This window comes from Vipera ursinii, assembly GCF_947247035.1.
Source record: "Vipera ursinii genome assembly, chromosome: Z".
Classification (NCBI taxonomy): Eukaryota; Metazoa; Chordata; class Lepidosauria; order Squamata; family Viperidae; genus Vipera; species Vipera ursinii.
Window position 1 is genome coordinate 118,319,573 of NC_139517.1, and position 20,535 is coordinate 118,340,107.

The 20,535-nt window shown below is 39.4% G+C and overlaps 1 protein-coding gene across 2 annotated transcripts in view; it reads left to right on the forward strand.

Moving 5' to 3' along the window:
• The first annotated feature begins 1,890 nt into the window (after positions 1–1,890).
• ESYT2 (extended synaptotagmin 2) overlaps positions 1,891–20,535 on the forward strand; it is a 74,794-nt gene continuing 56,149 nt past the window's right edge. For both annotated transcript variants that reach the window (XM_083376710.1, XM_083376711.1), the window contains exons 1-3: positions 1,891–2,370; positions 18,830–18,871; positions 19,587–19,721. In XM_083376710.1, the coding sequence (XP_083232836.1) occupies positions 2,029–2,370; positions 18,830–18,871; positions 19,587–19,721 (519 nt within the window). In that variant the 5' untranslated portion in view covers positions 1,891–2,028. The remainder of the gene's footprint in view (positions 2,371–18,829; positions 18,872–19,586; positions 19,722–20,535) is intronic.

Below are 20,535 nucleotides of genomic sequence, written 5' to 3' on the forward strand. Positions count from 1 at the left end.
GTACAGGTAGGATTTTAAAGAGGCAGAGGAACTAGAGATCAAATTGCCAACATACGCTGGATCATGGAGAAAGCTAGAGAGTTCCAGAAAAACATCTACTTCTGCTTCATTGACTATGCTAAAGCCTTTGATTGCGTGGATCATAACAAACTGTGGCAAGTTCTTAAAGAGATTTGCGTACCAGACCATCTTATTTGTCTCTTGAGAAACCTATATGCAGGCCAAGAAGCAACAGTGAGAACTGGACACGGAACCACTGATTGGTTCAAAATTGGGAAAGGAGTCCGGCAAGGATGTATACTGTCACCCTGCCTATTTAACTTATATGCAGAGCACATCATGAGAAAGGCAGGGCTAGATGAATCAAAAGTTGGAATTAAGATTGCTGGAAGAAATATCAACAACCTAAGATATGCAGATGATGCCACTCTAATTGAATTATCTCGGGCAATGAAGAGGGAGACGTATGTATGGCTGTGAAAGTTGGACCATAAAAAAGGCTGAGCGCCAAAGAATTGAGGCCTTTGAACTATGGTGCTGGAGAAGACTCCTGCAAGTCCCTTGGACTGCAAGGCGATCAAACCGGTCAGTCCTAGAGATCAACCCTGACTGCTATTTAGAAGGCCAGATCCTGAAGTTGAAACTCAAATACTTTGGTCACCTAATGAGAAGGAAGGACTCACTGGAGAAGAGCCTAATGCTGGGAAAGGTTGAGGGCAATAGAAGAAGGGGACGACAGAGAATGAGGTGGCTGGATGGAGTCACTGGAGCAGTAGGAGTGAGCTTAAATGGACTCCAGAAGATGGTAGAGGACAGGAAGGCCTGGAAGAACGTTGTCCATAGGGTCGCGATGGGTCGGACACGACTTTGCAGCTAACAACAACAACAACAACATTGTGTGGATTCTTTCACTGCATCGCCTGAAAGCAGAAAATCAGCTTAATCTAATAAATTTATTGTGCAATTATAGCTAGGGAACCCCCGTATTGGACAGAAATATTAGCAAGCCAAGACGTTATGACAGGAGACACATTTACTAGTCTTATTCATAAAAGCTTACTCAAGTGATTTTGGGCCAGTTGTTCCTTCTCAGCATAATCTTTTAACATTCATTTTTCACTTTTAATTTGTAAATTTTAACTTTGTTCTGTTTTTAAGTGTGCATTTGTTTTATATTGTTTTATTTTGTTTGTAAACTACCCATAGTCACTTACATGAGATGGGTGGTGCAAAAATTTGAGAGATAAATAAATATAATGAAGATAGGTATAATAAGGTTAGGGTTATTTATAAGGTGGTTGTTCTGAGAGAAAAATAGATCTTGCATTACTTTTAGACATTCCAATTAAAATGATAATCCACAAACGAATAACATTATATTTTAAACATGTGGTGGATGAGAATCTACTTTTTAAAAAAACTTCACAATGGATGCATATGCCCCCGCAGTGGTGGGTACAGTATAGGCAAGGGCTGGGCCAATGAGTTTCAAACCTGGAAAAATTAAGGTGTGTGGACTTCAACCCCCAGAATTCACCAGTCAAATGTACACATTTAAAAGTTGCCAAGTTTGAAAAACACTGGGCTGACCCAAGAGAAAGGCCGTGTTGAGCAACAATCTAATCCCAGTGCAAATAAACTTACATAACGCACAGGCTGTTTAGGGAAAGGCAGGAGAAAACTGTCCCAGGAGGGAATGCCTACTGTCCCGCTCGTTCGAGAAAAATTCTACGTGTCAGTTTCCCCCCCCCCCGTCTATCCTTGCTAGCCCCAGCCTCCCCTTTCACTCGTGAATGGTTCGCTCCGAGCCCGTCAGCTCCGCCTCCCTAAGAACCCGGAAGCGCGTACTCGAAGGAGGGGCGGGATTCGGCCGTGGTTGTCCCTCAGCAACTGCGAGGCGGGAGCTGGGAGGGAGATGCGCGGGGACGCCTCTGCCAGTCCTGTCCGCGCCCTCTCTCGCTTCCCGTCCTCCGCCAGCGCCTCAGCGGCAGCCGCTCCACTAGAAGGGGCCGTAACCGCGCGGAGAGTATGAGTGGCGCAGGGGCTCAGCCGCCCCCGGCCCCGGGAACCAGCCCGGGAGAGTCCGGGGGCGATTCGGAGCCGCCTCTGTCGCCACCGTCGATGCTCAGCGTCGATCTGCCGGGGCTGTTGTCGCAGTTCGCGCGGAGTTTCGCGCTGGTCTTTCCCATCTACCTGCTGGGCTATCTGGGGCTGAGCTTCAGCTGGGTGCTGGCCGCCTTGTTATGCCTCTTCTGGGTGCAGCGGCACCGAGGCGGAAAGAGCTCCCGCCTGGGCCGGGCTCTCGCCTTCCTGCAAGACGAGGAGCGGGCGGTGAGACTCACCGTCTCCACGGGAGACCTTCCCGCCTGGGTGAGTGAAGGGTGGGGTCTGCTCCAGCGGCTGGCTTTCTCCGGTTCCCTGCGGCTTGTCTGTAGGGAGTGACCGGCGTCCCCGAGAGAAAGTGGCTCCGGGTTCGAGCGACTCTGGAGGGCTACCTCGGCGTTTGCTCCCCCTAGTCACTTCGGGGATGGTTGGGGTCGGTCTTTCGGCAATGTTTGGGGCGAGCCATAGAAAAGCCAGCCCAGTTTGAGCCTCGCTCGTCGCAGAACCTGGAAAGTTGGGTTGATTGGTAAAAACATGGTTCGGCTGACCCAGCAGAACGGCCTCGGTGCAGATACAGCCACGCTTTTCCTTCAGCAGGCTGGTGGGGTTGCTGGGTGGTCGTGCAAAAAGGGTGAGAGTTGCGATCTTTCCCCACCTACTGAATTCCTAGCATGTGTTGGAACTTATTTCCTGGGGGCTGAAAATTATGGCAGTCGAAGTTCAACGTGTCTGGAGGGTTTGAAATTAGGAAAAGCTGGTTGGGGTTAAGTTGATCCACCGCCCTGCTTTTATGGAAATGAATCTGTCTCTCTGAAAAAGTCTTTGCTGTCGCCAACTGTTTCTACCCCTGTGGATAGAAACCAGGTTGGGTTGGGTGGTTCGGGTTTTCTGGAGAAACAACTAGGTGCTGTCTGGAGTTTCATTATTTTATTTTTCTCTTATGTCTATAAAACAATCATTTAGGTGATTGAAATAGTGCAGGGGGGGGGCCTGACCCATATTTGATTGCATTTAGAAATGAGGGTCATACCATGTGCTGTTACTCATGCTTTTGGCAGTATTTATTTCCTTCCTGATAAATAACATTTCCTCTGGTTATCTTATTGTTTACAGATCAAATACAAAATGTTATTTCTTTTGAGTCCCTTATTAAGAGCACTAAGGCACACTTGAAGTATTGCCTGATATGTGTCATAGGATGTGAAATTTGTCTTGGGGTCTTGAGATTTGTCTACACACTACATACTATACAGTTGTAAGCCACCCAGAATAATTTGGCTGAAATGGGCTATATAAATTGAATAAATAAATAAATAAATGCATGAATAATGTGTAAACTTTGCTCTGTTAGCCAACCATGCCAAAGAGATGTTGACTCTGAAGTTGTGGAAAAAGGAAATGGAAGTTATTTTTAAATGCACCACATTCTTTGGATGGCATCTGTTTGATCTCAGCTACCTGGCTGTTTATCTGCATATTAGCATGAGCTTCATAAGTTTTCTGAATAACTGTTTTTATTCCAGATGAGAGGACTCTTCCTTTCTCCCTTCTTTTAGTATCTGCATGAAATGTGAGTAATTAGTGGGTGTGTCTTCCCTAACAGTCACTAGGAATTTTATTGTGTAAGAAAAAGTTCAAGAACTGCTTTTGCTTTTTTAATATTAAAAGACTATAAAAGATTAATACAACTTCAGTATGACAGATGGGTTTGTTCATGCTATCTCTCATTAAAGGGTTGGAAATTGTTTACCTTTAGGGGCAGCATGCTATTTTTTTGAAAAAAAATGTTCAGTCATAGTGATCTAATGAAATTCTCTAAGTGAAGCCCAATGAGACAAAATTCTAATGTTAAGAGGAGCTACTTTCTCTGAAAAACATCTTGTCAAAAAAAAGATATGAAGAAGATAGATTCAAAATGTGATAAGCAGCAGCAGCAGATTATCTCTGTAAAGCAGAGGTGTCAAACTCAATTTCATTGAGGGCTGCATCAGCATTGTGGTTGCCCTCAGGGGGCCGGGTGGGCGTGGCTAGAGTGCGTATGGCCTACTGGGTGGGCGTGGCCAGCTCTACATCGTTCTCATCAAGGGTGCCTACGGGGGGCCAGGAGTGAGACAGATCTGAGGGTCTCTGGCAGAAGGAGGGTCTCTGGGCCAGGGCCAAGGCAGTGGGGGCCGTTCCCTCACTGTTTCCAGGATGGCTTCGCGGGCCGCATGAAACCACTTCGCAGGCCGGATCTGCCCCCCCAGGCCTTGTGTTTGACATGTCTGCTATAAAGAAATAGTGTCTGGGCTGGCTTTGGATAGATATTCATGTTTTTTTTATATTTTACATATTTACAGAGAGAGGGAAATAAAAATATTTGGTTAGCAGTTCTGGTTGAGAACAATAGTTATCATAGCCCCTCCATAAGAGGTCCTTGTGTCACTTCAAAATTGGTTCCAGAGCTCTGATCAGATTAGGTTGTTTTAAGAGCTGAGTCATTTTTTTTGCTTTCATTGTGTTGATTTATTTGGAAGTAGAACAAAGCTAGTCTTTTTTTCTTTCTCAGTATTAGAATTTTATGAGTGGTTGATCTGAGGTCTGGTCTCTATACCTATACCTCACAAAAAGATTTCTAAGAAAAATCAAATACAAACCATGGATTTTATTTTTTATTTATTAGACTTATATATCACCCTTTCTCCAGAGACTACTCTAGATGGCTTACAGTCAATTAAAATTAAAACATTAAACAATAAGGATCATAAGTTTAAAATTCATTTAAAATAAAACTAGACAGGATGGTGAGGGAGGGAGCAAAGGCAGATAGGAAGGAGGCAGGGTGTTACAGGTAGTCCTCGATTTATGACCACAATGGAGCCCAAAATTTCTTTTGGTAAGAGTCATTTGTTAAGTGAATTTAATCCCATTTGACAAACCTTGCCACAGTTAAGTGTATCTGGCTTTCCCGCTGACTTTGCTTGTTAGTAGGTTGCCTAAGGTGATCACATGGCCTGCAACCCATGACCATGAAGATGCTGCAGTGGTTATAAGTGTAGAAAAATGGTCAAAAAAACCTGCTTTTTTCAGTGTCTTTGAATGGACACTAAATGAACTTAGCGAATAAGTCGAGGACTACCTGTGTTTCATTAACCACTTACAAAGTGCCATATCCCCATTGGGGCCCTAGGCTAGTTGGCACAGTTATGTCTATAAGGCCTTTTGGAAGACCAAAAGGGTGGGTGTGGATCTCACCTCTGGGGACATGATATTCCAGAGGGTGGGGCCCACAGAAGATAAGGCTCTTCTTCTGGACCCCACCAGCTGAAATGCCTTGGCTGACGGGGTTCATAGCATGCCCCTTCTGCGGATGAAGGTGGAGGAGTCTAATCCCATTGGGATGAGCTGGCTTCTCAGATACCCTGGATCCATGCCAAGCAGGGCTTTAAAGGTGATAACCAACCCCTTGAACTGGGCCCAAAAGCAAACTAGCAGCTAGGGCAGCTTGTGGAACAGTGGTGTAATATGGCCCACCCTAGGGCCTAAAGAATTTTTTGTGCAGCTGCGTTCTGCACCATCTGAAGCTTCTGGATACTCTTCAAGATTAACCACATGTAGAGCACATTGCAGTAGTCCCAGCCTGAAATGATCAGGGTTTAAATGACTGAGCACAGGGACTCCCAATCCAGGAAAGAGCACAACAAGTTGTGCAAAGGTTCTCCTAGGCACGGCTGCCACCTGCTCATTGAGCAGGAGTTGCAAGTGCATGAGATCCCCCGGATTCCTCATGGGTGTGTCTGGGGGGTAATTAACCCAGGATGGAAATGTAAACTTGAGTATCACCAGCATACTGACAGCACTTCATCCCATGGGGCTTCATGTAGGTGTTCAGAAGGAGTAGGAGAGTGTTGTGCTCTGCTGCACACAACAAAGGAGCATCTGTGCACTGGACCTCTCTATTAGTACTGATTGGTACTGGTCTTGTAGAAAAGAGCCAAAACAGTGCAAGACGGTTGCCCAACCCCAAACCTTGCAGTTAATTCAAAAGAAAAAAATATATGAAAGTCCAGTTGCCTTTTGAAAAGCACCTTCAGGAGAACCATGAGCTAGATGAATGTCTGTAGACATTCAGATCCATCACTCTCACCAGGAGCAGACTGCTCAAATGGGCCTTTAGAAAGTGTGATTTTAATGACCTAAGAGAAACAGTAAGGAAGCTGTTAAAGCTTCAGAACATTAAAGTGTTGTACCTGGCTGGGTAATAATAATAATAATAATAATAATAATAATAATAATAATAATAATAATAATAATGATGATGATGATGATGATGATGATGATGATGATGATGATGATGATGTTGGAAGGGACCTTGGAGGTCATCTAGTCCAACCCCATGCTCAGGCAGGAAACCTTATACCATTTCAGGCAAATGGCTGTCCAGTCTCTTCTTAAAAACCTCCAGTGTTGGAGCATTCACCACCTCTGGAGGCAGGTTGTTCCACTGGTTGATTGTTCTAACTGTCAGGAAGTTTCTCCTTCTAGGTTGCTTCTCTCCTTGACTAGTTTCCATCCGTTGCTTCTTGTCCTGCTTTCAGGTGCTTTGGAGAATAGCTTGCCTCCCTCTTCTTTGTGGCAGCCCCTGAGATATTGGAACACTGCTATCATGTCACCCCTCACCCTTCTCTTCATTAAACTACACATACCCAATTCCAGCAAAAGGAAATTAAGGATAGTGAATCTCAAAACTATCAGTGAGGAAGAGACCTTAAAAACATCAGTGTAGTTAAATAGGCAGCTTATGAAGGAGCTGAGGTTGAAGAAGATGCTTATATGAAATGGAAGGTAAGGCAAACATCCAAGAAAGCTCAGAAATGAGGTTAGGAAGGCAAAGGCAAAAAATAGCCTGAGGCGCACAAGGGAGGTTTTCTTCAAATAAGTCGATAGTAAGAAGAATTCACAAGAAAGTTCAAATGAGAGGAGAAATCTACAGTCCAAGGATGACCAAGCCAAAAAGGCAAAGGAAGTCAGCAGCTATTTTGCTTCTGCATCCAAAGGATATTTATTTATTTATTCACTTAATTAAGTGAATTATTAATTAATTAACAAATACCATTAAAGGAATGAGAGGAGAGGAACATTAAGTACATGGGGAGAGTACATGGGTCTTTCCTAATCCATGGTGATTTGAGTAGCATAATTTTAAATCAATATTCAGAGGGAGGGTTCACGTCAGTAAAGGGGAAAACAACTCAAGAAGCTTGGGAAATTTTGAAAAGTGAGATAATAAAGGCCCAGTCTAGTACAATACCAACAAAGAATAAAAATAACAGCTCTCAAAAGAAACCAGCATGGCTGCATAAAGAACTCTCTGATAAATTGAAAGATAAAAAGGACAAGTATAAGAATTGGAAAGAGGAGCACATAACTAAGTCAGAATATCAGCAAATAGCCCGTGCCTGCAAAGATGAAGTGAGGAAAGCTAAGGCTCAAAATGAACTAAGGCTTGCGACCAAAGTCAAAAATAACAAAAAATGCTTCTTTCAACATATAAAAAACAAGAAAAAAGTTAAGGAAATGATTGGTCCATTAGTGGGTGAAAGTGGCAAGAAGGTGACAAGCAATAGGGAGAAAGCAGAACTATTTAACTCGTTTTTTGCATCTGTCTTTACACAAAGAGAAAAAACAGTCCAACCTACCAAAACCAGTGCCATAAAAAACAGAATAGAAACACAAGTTAAGATAGGCAAAAAAAATGGTAAGTGAACACCTGTCCAGCCTAGACGAGTTCAAATCACCAAGGCCAGATGGATTACATCCCAAAGTTCTCAAGGAACTGGCAGATGTGATCTCAGAACCACTGAACTATATTTTTCATAGATCCTGGAGCACTGGGGAACTACCAGAGGACTGGAAGAGAGCTGATGTAGTTCCCATCTTCAAAAAAGGGGAAAAAATAGATCCAGGAAACTACAAACCTATCAGCCTGACCTCAATACCTGGGAAGATTCTGGAAAAAATAATCAAACAACAAATCAGCGAACACCTTGATGCAAACAAAGTCATCACTAAAAGTCAACATGGGTTTGTCAAAAACAGATCATGCCAGACAAATCTTATTACATTCTTTGACCAAGTGACAAAACTAGTGGACCAGAGGAATGCTGTAGATATAATTTACTTGGACTTCAGTAAGGCATTTGATAAAGTAGATCACAACCTACTACTTGATAAGATAGAAAAATGTGGGTTAGACAGCATCACCACCAGATGGATTCGTAGCTGGCTGACAGGCCGTACTCAGCGTGTGGTCCTCAATGGAACTGCATCTACATGGAAGGAAGTGTGTAGTGGGGTGCCCCAGGGCTCTGTTCTGGGCCCAGTGCTCTTCAATATCTTCATTAACGACTTGGATGAGGGGATAGATGGGGAACTCATCAAATTTGCAGACGACACCAAGCTGGCAGGAATAGCCAATACTCCAGAAGATAGGCTTAAGATACAGAAGGATCTGGACAGACTCGAACACTGGGCACTATCTAACAAAATGAAATTCAATGGTGAAAAAAGTAAGGTTCTACATTTAGGCAGGAAAAATCAAATGCATAGGTATAGTATAGGTGGTACCTTGCTCAATAGTAGTAACTGTGAGAGGGATCTTGGAGTCCTAGTAGACAATCACTTCAATATGAGCTAGCAGTGTGCTGCAGTTGCCAAAAAAGCCAACACAGTGCTAGGCTGCATTAACAGAGGGATAGAATCAAGATCACGTGAAGTACTAATACAACTTTACAATGCCTTGGTAAGGCCACACCTGGAATACTGCATCCAGTTTTGGTCACCACAATGTAAAAAAGATGTCGAGACTCTAGAAAGGGTACAGAGAAGAGCAACAAAGATGATTAGGAGGCTGGAGGCCAAAACATATAGGGAACGGTTGCTGGAATTGGTTATGTGTAGTTTAATGAAGAGAAGAGTGAGGGTTGACATGATAGCAGTGTTCCAATATCTCAGGAGCTGCCACAAAGAAGAGGGAGTCAAGCTATTCTCCAAAGCACCTGAAAGCAGGACAAGAAGCAACGGATGGAAACTAGTCAAGGAGAGAAGCAACCTAGAAGTAAGGAGAAACTTCCTGACTGTTAGAACAATTAACCAGTGGAACAACCTGCCTCCAGAGGTGGTGAATGCTCCAACACTGGAGGTTTTTAAGAAGAGACTGGACAGCCATTTGCCTGAAATGGTATAAGGTTTCCTGCCTGAGCAGGGGGTTGGACTAGATGACCTCCAAGGTCCCTTCCAACAACTTCTTCTTCTTCTTCCTATTTAATTTCAGTCAAGATTTCAAATAATATTTTATCAACAAGCTGTTAAAGTATAATTTGGATAGTATTATAGTAAAGTGGATCCATGATTGACTGACTAACTGCACTTAGAATCAGGATTAATTGCTCTACCTCAAGTTGGAGAGCAGTAACCAGTGGCGTCTCAAGGAAATAAGTCTTGGAGCCACAAATCAACATGTTTACTAATGATCCAGATATCGGGATTGATGAGCTGCATATCAGATTCACATGAGCTACAATTGGAGGAATCTGATCATCATCATTCTAGGGTGATAGAATAAGGTTGCAATCTAATCTGGAGAGATTAGGAAACTGGACTGAGAGGAAAAGAATGTCTTTTAAGGGAGAAAAGTTAGGTATTACATTTAGAGTCAGTGCATACAGAATAAGTAATTCATGGCTTGGAAGCGTTATCTGCAGAAGAACTCCAGTATCTGAAGATAAACTGAGTAAATGTAATCTAGTCCTGTAGTGTGTTAATTAAAAAAAATTAACAGCATACTTGAGAACAGGTTTAACTACTATCTCCAAAACTAATGCCAGGAGAGCTCAAATACTCAAAGGTATAAATATGCAAATACAGTTTTAATCATGTTTATTTGTGCATTCTTTATGTAACATACAGTTAGTATGAGATGTTAAGATGCGTGATATTGTCAGACTGAATACCTTGAGGAGCTGTTACATAAGTGTTGAATTATATAATTGTCACCTTGTTTGCAGCCAGTGATGGTATTCCTGCTTTTATGCGTGGCAGAAGAAAACAGTACTTTGACAAAATTGCTAGAAAACAACAAATTAAAAATAACTTGGAATGTACCACCTAGTTCTATTTTTATGTCAAATTCAATGTACTTTTCTTAAATTTATCCATAAAAAAGCACCATTGCCATACTTTTTATTCAGCAAAGCCATCAGACCAGTTTATATATAACAAGACAACCTTCTAACCATTGGGCCTTCCTTTGTCAATATTTACTTACCTTAAGAGATAAACAGAATGACCATTGGTGGACAAAAACAGTGGGGGGCAGGAGTGACCTTCAATTTCCTGTCAGCTTTCCATTGACTGCTGATAGGAAACTGACAGGGAACATTGGAAATTATGATCACATGACCAGTTGTAGCAGTAGTACACTGTCCACAAGTTTGTCTGAAGGTCATTAAAATTTTACTTCAAAGAGAGTAATGGGTCTTAGATTTTGGACACATTTTTTAAAATTAGCACATTTGCAGTAGCTTGATTTTTAAAATGGTTGCTTTAGAATCCACTGTTTTGGCTAACTGAAGGTTACAGACAGACAACACTGAGAGTTTTAATAGCATTTAGATTAATGGGGAAAAAGAGAGTTGAATCCTGTCCTTGGCTTATTAACCCAAAAAAGAGAAATGAGGTGAAGGGAAGGAGAAAAAAATGTGCAGACTCATATTGAAGTTTAAATAATGTATATATCCACACTTGAATATATTAGGAGAAATGCAAAGACGGAGAGGGTAATGTTTCAGCAGGGCTGGTACAATGTATTTTTTAAATTATCTATCTGTACTACCGTATTCTTCCTCTACCCACTTCCAAAAGTGCTGCTGTGCTGCCTCATTTTGGCTAGGGAAGGCAGGTAGAGAAGGTGTTTGTTGGAGGGGTAAGTGAAGAAAACTGGGAGTGCATCAAGGATGCTATTCTCCAAAGTGGGTTCAATTCAGCTTCTCAGCCATCGCCTGGTGCGCTCACACAGGGAGGGCCTCCTCAGGGTGCCTTCGGCTAGACAATATCAGCTGGCAACCCCCAGGGGGAGGGCCTTCTCTGTGGGAGCGCCAGCCCTGTGGAATCAACTTTCCCTTGAGCTCCGGATGGCCCCGGATCTTCGGTCCTTTTGTCGCGACCTTAAAACATTTCTCTTCCATCAGGCTGACCTGGACTGACGATAGGGATTTTTAAATAGAATATTTTTAATATTTTATCATTTTATCATTGGGGCTTGTTAGTTTAATCTTTTTTAACATTTGTATTATTGTGTTTTATTGTTGTTAGCTGCCCTGAGTCCTTCGGGAGATAGGGCGGCATATAAGTCCCAAAAATAAAATAAAATAAAATAAAATAAATAAATAAATAAATAAATATTGGACAGGTAATATAAAGAAGCAGTGCCTATGTTAAACATCAATGATCTAGAAAGATACAGGTAATCCTTAACTTATAATCATTCATTTAATGATGGTTATGACAGCCTCGTAAAAAGTTATATATGAACTGTCCTCAAAGTAACAACCTTCACACCACGCTATGTCAAGTGATTGCAATTTGGGTGCTTGTTAACTGGTTTGCATTTACAATGGTTACAGTGTTTGCAATCATGTTATAATGGTATGTGATCTTCCCAGCCAGCGTCCAACGTGACAGTTCAACTGGGGAAGCAAGGTTCTCCTAACAGCCACATGATTCACTTAACTGGGGTAAAAATGGTTGGAAAATCTATTCCAATCATGTCATGACTCTGACTACATTGTTTAGTGATCAAAATTCCAGTCTCATTTCTGGATGTAAGTTGAGGACTATCTGTATTGGACATGGATTATTTCTTTAGTGATAGTGGCAAAGGCATCATTTCTTACTGCACAGAAGACATAAAGGGGATTATGGCATAGCTAGATTAAATACTTTAGGATATCTAGTTATTGATGTTGCCATGAAACTGCAGAGAAAGAATTGCAGTATGAATGTAAAATATAATAAACATGAACATGGGAAAGATCAATAAAAGATGAAAAGATTCAGTTACATATTAAAATCTTAGACTTCAGCAAATTGATACAGAATTGGACATTTCAGGAGATCATAATGTTACAGGATATAAGAAACAAAGAAGGAATGTCAAAGTTGGAAATAGTGAGAGGGAAATATAATTGGAACGAAGGATCTAAAAACAGTATATTGATAGTTTTGAACTTTGGTATTGGAAAAGACTTCCCAGAACATTGATAGCCAAGAAAGAAAGGAAATGGGTCATAGAACAACCAGTGCAGAGTTCTCCCTCAAAGTAGAAATGATAACATTATGCAAAGAACTAATTGTGTTGAGTAGTCTATATAATTCAGCAAAAATTGGAAGGAAAGAGGACAACCAGCAATATGATAGTGGCAATGGAAAATCTGAAGACCAGACTGGGAATAGATAATTGTGGAGAAGTTCTATCCATGCATTCTTAAGAGTTTACAGTAATTTGATAGCACATAATTTATCTCTGTTCCCTGTTTTACAGCAGGTATCAACACTTACTGGTATTAAACCATGGTTAGCTCATAGAAAGCTATCAAATTTCTGGCTAGTAAGTTATAACTGAACACTGAGAGGTCTTCCTTAGTCTTCATTCTCCAGATGAACATCCCACATTACTTCAGCCTGCCTGCATGAGGCACGGTCCCAAATTTGTTTGTTTGTTTCATATGTTGCTAATTTATTTGTGTTTGTTTCATACGTTGCCCATCTCCCTAATAGTGCAACTCTGGGTGATTTACAGAATATAAAAAGGTAAATAGAAAAGTAATTCAAAATTAAAAAGTGCACATGAAAAATTTAAAACTCTGCAAACTATGCAAAAAAACCAAGGAGATGGATGGAATGCAAACGTACATTGAATCTTGAAAGAGTAAGTAACCATATTGAAGATTGCTTCACTTTTAAGAGTGATTGTACTGTGACAATAATGGAGATATTGATGGCAGAATGCTAGTCAACTTAGCAAATTTTTAATTTCTTTGTATTTCTCTTGTCTTTTTTATGATATGCATTCATAGTTACACTTTAACTAGGTAATGTTAGAAGTGGGCCTGGTCAATAGTAAAAAGGTAAAGGTTTCCTTTCCAGTCATGTCTGACATTTCTTAGCCAAGGGAGCCAGCATTTCCAAAGACAGTTTCCACGGTCATGTGACCAGTATGCCTGTACTATTACCTTCCCATCAAAGTGAAACCTAAAAATCTACTTGTATTTTCATGCTTTTGAACTACTAAGTGAGCAGGAGCTGGGACAAGTAATGGGAGCTCACCCCGTTGTGTGGTGTTTGGGTATCAAAGATGTCTTAAGTGTCTTTAACCACTGAGCCATTGCATTAACCCTCCCCAGATCAATAACAGAAGACCTATTTTGGAGTGTTCAAACCTCCACTTTAATCCTTGCCATTTCCAGATAAAATAAAATGATTGGATTGAAAAGACTATGGTCTACACTACAGGTAGTCTTTGACTTAAGATCATAATGGAGCCTGCCCATTTTAGTTGTGGTCATAAAGCAGGTCATCCATAGAACCAACCTGGTTTTATGACCATTTTTGTGTCAGTCATTAAGCAAATTCATTGTTTGGTATGGGACATTTTTTAAATCAAAAAATGGTCTAAATGTGTGCCATCAGAACTTCAAAATGGGTCATATGTACCTTTTGGGGGTCCTTCATAACTTCAAACAGTCTCCAAGCGACCAGTCATAAATCAAGGAGTACCTATATATCAGGTCTGCACAACTCATCAAGGAGAAAAGGTCACATAGATGCCAACCAGCTGTTCTGTGCTGTTAGAGCAGTGCAAATACAGGAGCTGGATGAAGCTTGCTTAGTAAGCATGTCTTTCGGGCAGCTGTAAAGTTACTATTTTTTTTAAAAAAGGGTGGGCTACAAAAGGCTGCTTGATGGGTGGGATATTGTGTTCTATATTCTTGGAATCTGCTCTATATTTTTGGAATCTACTAGCAATCATGTGAAGACAAAAAGTGATTTGGCATTAGGAAGCTTTCTACATTTAAAATGAATGCCGCAATCTCATTTCAGATCAAAAATCTATGGTCCTAAATAATGATGAGTGACATTTGCAATGGTTTTTAGAAATTTGGTCTCCACAGAAATAGTTCATAAAAATCTTGATAGTGTGTGGCATTCACTTTAAGCAATCTTTGCTAGAACTCATTCTAAACAACACTGACATTTTTCTTGCTTACATTTATTTTCCTCTTACGTTGTGCAAAGGGCATGAATTAAGTTGTCTTCAAAAAAATTTGGTCGCCCTGTAGTCCCATTTGTGAGTAAATGAAAGATTAACCAGGGTTTTATGCTTGGATAATGAGTAATGTTTGCCTTTTCATTACACTAGAAAATATATCTGTAGTAGGCTACACTTCAGATAATTAAAACTTGATATATCCAGACTCTTGTTTGAATATACATGCTGCAATGTTGTACTGTATGAAATAAGTAGGCTTTCTTAAATCTGATCTAAAAAATAAGATCTTACATCTGTAGAAGAGGCATTGGTGTATGATTAGATAACATTTTTATTTACTTTCGTTCTTCATACTTATCGGTTGCTTTTTCCATTCATTTAAATACTTGTTTTAGTTGCTGAAATGTTTTGTTATATTAATACTCTTTTTTAATGAATTTCTTTAACATTCAGGCTAGCATTCAAAATTAATTATTACTTAATGACTAAGGCTTTTTGAAAGCTGAACTGTTAATATGCTTAGAAATAAAATAGGTACTGAATTTCTCTCTAAACTATATGTCTTTGCATTTGTTTGGCTTCTAAAAATGGTTTAAGTACATACCGGTCAAGGTGATGGCTCACTTGCAGTATAATGTAATATACTTTTTAGCAAGTTCAGGCAATGAAAAGGGTTGTAATGGTGATAGTTTTTATAAGGATGAAATATATCTACCGGTACTTCTTTTTCTAGTGAATATAATAAGGGTTTTTTCTATTTCCCCCTTAAATCATAATCATATAAAGCAAGCATTATCTAATTCCATTACAATGTCTTCCAGAGCAACTTGTTAATCATTTTAGCTTGTATTGGACATGTATTACAAACTGAGAATCTGTAGTTTATTTCGAGAACAAATTTCACAATATAGAAGACAAATTTAATTTTTAATTTAAATTTTGTGCTATGATTCTTTTTAAAAGAAAGCTCAAGGAAGCTAAATATCTTAGTATGCAATTCAAGAAAAAAACATAATTGCAAGAAATGTATCGATAAAAATAGATGCTTAAAGTACTAGCCTTTATTGGGAGGGGGGGAGGCAAAGCTAGTTGCAGGACTACTTCTCCCTGAAGGCACTTACCTGTTCTAGGGTGGTCATGCTTTAGGTCTCTTCCCTTAAATATTACCACCCGATGGGACCTTGGAGGTACACCTTCTCTGTGGCTGCCCCAGCCCTTTGGAACAGCCTCCTACCTCTTATCTCTTACCCTTTTAGATACAACAACAACAATAATAAAAAGACAAAAAGGTAGTTTGAAGGGTCCTTGGAGGTCATCTAGTCCAACCCCCTGCTCAGGCAGGAAACCCTATACCATTTCAGACAAATGGCTGTCCAGTCTCTTCTTAAAAACTTCCAGTGTTGGAGCATTCACAGCTTCTGGAGGCAGGTTGTTCCACTGGTTAGTTGTTCTAACTGTCAGGAAGTTTCTCCTTAGTTCTAGGTTGCTTCTCTCCTTGGTTATTTTCCATCCGTTGCTTCTTGTCCTGCCTTCAGGCGCTTTGGAGAATAGCTTGACTCCCTCTTCTTTGGGGGCAGCCCCTGAGATATTGGAACATGGCTATCATGTCCCCCCCCACCCCATCCTTTTCTTCATTAAACTACTAGACACACCCAATTCCAGCAACCGTTCCTTATATGTTTTAGCCTCCAGTCCCCCAATCATCTTTGTTGCTCTTCTCTGTACTCTTTCTAGAGTCTCAACATCTTTTTTACATCGTGGTGACCAAAACTGGATGCAGACTTCCAGGGGTTTGTGAAGACCTGGCTCTTTGCTCAGGCATTGGGCTAGGATGGGGGTTGAGTGAGCTAGAAGAATAGTCTGGCCATGGGGTAGTATGGGGTAGAGTTTGGAGAGGTAAGATGCTTTTTGTTTTTAACTGCACAACTCTGTTGTAATACATTTGAATATGTATCCAGTCTCCTTGTCTATTATCATTTGAGGATTTCCATATACCTTTCAATTGTTTCATGGCTGCTTATAATCTCACAATATAGACCTTATTCTTTTTGGCAATGAGATGTCAAAACATGAGTTTATTTGGATTCAGAAAAGAAGTTTTAATTTTCTGGATTTGGAGTGAATAGATCTGAATGTAAGTTTGTATGGAGACATTGCTTATATCTGCCAGGTGAATCAGATTGGACTGAACCTTCTGTATAAATAAAATATTGTATAATTATACTTAGAAGAGTCCAATATATATTATGGATAGTTCGCATGTACTTAAGCACATTAAAAATAAACATTAACCCTTTTAGCCGAGGCGTTGCAAGTTTGAAACAAATAAAAAAAAATCTATATGCAAGCCATTTTAAAAGCCTCTTACTGTGAGTCAGTCATCTTTTTTTTTCCCCTGCAGTGAACCAGCAGCATCAATAAAAATGCCATTACTGAGTGTCAGTTAACTCGTAAAAGTTCAGAATGCTGATAAACTATTAGCTTAAGTTTATGGATCTGAACTGGTTAGTTCAGCTTTAAGGCTGGTTTATATATATGCTTCATCAGGAAGGAAGGGTTGAGAAATGCCTGCCCAATTACAGATAGTTCTTGACTTACAAACACTCGTTTAGTGACCGTTCAAAATTACAATGGCACTGGAAAAAAATGACTTATGACTGTTTTTCACACTTACGACCATTGCAGCATCCCCATAGTGACATGATCAAATTTTGGATGCTTGGCAACTGGTTCATATTTACGAAGGTTTCATTGTCCCGGGATCATGTGATCACCTTTTGCAATCTTCAAAGCAAAATCAATGGGGGAAGCCAGATTCACTTAACAGCTGTGTTACTAATGATTAATTGCAGTGATTCACTTAACAGTTGTGGGGAGAAAGGTTGTAAATTGGGGCAAGCTGTCTCACTTAGCAACAGAAATGTTGGGCTCAATTGTGGTTGTAAGTCAAGGATTACATATGTTTACAGTTCTTTAACTAAGGCTCTGAATATTTTTAGGCAAGCGTTTTTAATCAAACCTTAATATATTTATATAATGCTTCCATTCATACATCCTTCAAAGAAAAGTCCCCATCAGTTCTGTCTTAATTCTGATAACTGTAGAGACGTACGCATACTGTTTTCTTGGCAACATTATAGAAGTGGGTTGCTAATTTCTATTCTGTCGTTTTACTTAATTTGGTTAATCTGAGGTTTATAAACAAAGACTTTCTCACTCATCCAGATGCCTTTATTTATGGTTAGCAAATCGTAATTTCTTGTGACAAGTATCGAAATGTGGTTAGCGCATTATATGCTTTTATATTGTCTGAAGATGTAATACTTAGAAGATCACGAGTCAAACTTTCCATAGGGTTGAATTTTTTGGAAGGTACAACTAGTCCTCAACGTAACCATCATTTAGTGACCATTTGCAGTTACAACAGCGCTGAAAAAAGTGACTTGTAACTGGTCCTCACAATTTCAACTGTTGCAGCATCCCCATGGTCACATGATCAAAATTCAGGTGCTAAGCAACTGGCATGTAATTTACATTGGATGCAGCATCCTGAAGTCATATGATCACCATCTGAGACTTTCCCAGCTGGCTTTTGACAAGGAAAGTCAATTGGGGAAAAAATGCATTTGCTTATCAACCGTGTGGTTCATTAACTGTAATGATTCACTTTACAGCTGTGGCAAAAGAGGTCATAAAATTGGACATGACTCACTTAGCAACAGAAATTCCGGTACCAATTGTTGTGAGTAGCAGAGGACTACCATTAATGTTAAATTATATGAATTTAATAAAGAGGCAAAATATGAAAATGATTCCTGGTCTTCCTATATAAACCAATTACATTGATGAAAATACCTTTTCAATAAATCAAGTCAATACTTCAGTAAAGGGTTTCCAAACTCAATTCGGGTTTACTGATGTTTTTAAAGAAGGTTTGGGTAGGAAAATAGGACTATCCAAACTGACTCTGGTTTTTGCTCCTCAATTTGCTTGTGCAAAGGTGCAGTAGACAATTGGTTTGCAGCAAAGTTTGTGAGTCTGTGCAATATATTGATTAAAAACTAATTATTAAACTAGCATCTCTATTTCTTAGCCAGCCCTAATACCTATGGAATTATTAGTTTTATTCCTGAGGTATAAAGGGTTACTTAGTTGTTTAGATTATGGTTTGAGAAGCACTGGTTTAGCAGCTGAGTGATATCTACTGTATATATAAATTAATGCTAAAATCAGATAACATCTTATTTATTCAGAATTATCATGGCCACTGCTAGATGAGAAAATTATAATCAATGGTTACTAATAAATTTGAAGCCATTTTGTATTTTCAAATTCCTCTGATTTGTTTCCTGTTAATTGTGGTTTCCTTTTCAAAACTTCTTTTTTCTTAATTTGTAACTTGTTTTTAATTTACGCCAGGTCCACTTTCCAGATACTGAAAGAGCAGAATGGCTAAATAAGGTAAACTGACACTCTTACTGTTTAGACGTTTTTGTAAAAGTATGTAATGTTGTCTTAGCTGTAAAATAGATTTCTTACTTGGTGGGTTTTTATTATACTGTTTTGAATCTTCTAAAAGCTACAAATGCTGTTTTGTTGGGCTTGAAAGTTAAGTAGCAGTCGTACTAAATGCAAAAAAGTTCATCTTTCTGAAATTGTAGTTGTAATATAATGTTTGCTATCTTTTATATATAAGTGGGATTTTAAAAGAAAAGAGGATTGTTTGATTATGTGCATCAACTTGCTGTTGACTCTTAGTAAATACACCAATGTATTTATTTGAAAGGATAATTAGACTGAAAAAAATATTAAATCAATAAGGCGGTATTTTGATCAGGGCAAAATTCAAGATTAGCAAAATAATATGTTAGCTTCAAATCTGGGGACACTCGGAAAGTCACATACTGTTTTATAATAGAAATAGAGCGTAACATGTCCTGCGTACATGAATTCACTTAATTATTGAATTGCTTATTGTCCCTCTTTTAATGCTGATTGGATGTAAATGAATATTCAGTTAAGAATTCTCCTCTAGTATAATTGTTAAAGGGGTTGCTAAAGTAAAATGATAATAAAAGGCTAACTCTACAGAAATTAATATTTTTAATGAAATGGGGCTAATGGCATGATCATGGATTAACATTGAAAACTTGGTGGTCTCTTCTTTTTTTTGCAGACAGTGAAACATATGTGGCCTTTCATTTGCCAGTTTATCGAGAAGCTCTTCCGTGAAACAATAGAGCCTGCAGTAAAAGGAGCAAACAGCCACTTGAGTACTTTCAGTTTCACAAAAATTGATATAGGGCATCAGGTATGCCTTTTTCTGGAAGCTAGAGCGAATCATTAGATATTGTATTGAAGTCACGGCTTTGCTTTTATTTGTCCCAGAAGCAACTGAAAAGCAATAATTTGGTACCCTGAAAAAAAAAGAAAATTCCCTGAGTGTATTTTACTGAATATGTTTATCATTGATGGAAGAATAATTTTTTTAGTTCCAAAATCTTGTTTCAGATTATTTGAATTACAATTCATGTTAGTGAATGCTACTGTTTAACAGGAGTCCTGTATATGTAGTCCTCGACTTACAATGTACGTTCATTTAGTGACTGTTAGAAGTCACTTAAAAATGACTTATGACCATTTTTCAAACTTATGACTATTGCAGCATCCCCATGGTCACGTGATAAAAATTAGGACACTTGGCAAGTAGCATGTATTTATGACAGTTGCAATGTCCTGGGATCATGTGATCACTTTTTGCAACTTCTGACAAACAAAGTCAATGGGGAAGCCAGATTCACTTAACAAACTGTATTACTAACTTAATATCTGCAGGGATTCACTTAACAACTGTGGCAAGAAAGGTTGTAAAAAGGGGCAAAACTCACTTAACAAATGTCTCATTTAGCAACATAAATCTTGGGCTCGACTGTGGTCATAAATGAGGACTACCTGAATTATAGTCTCAGTATCACATTACACAAACACACAGGGATGTGTGCGCGCGTGCACGTGCACGCACGCCTAAGAGAACTAGATTATATGGTCTACCTTGCCTTATATATACATCAAGTATCTATCTTGGTTTGTTTTGAGTTTCAGTAAATTTTGCATAAATATTTGGG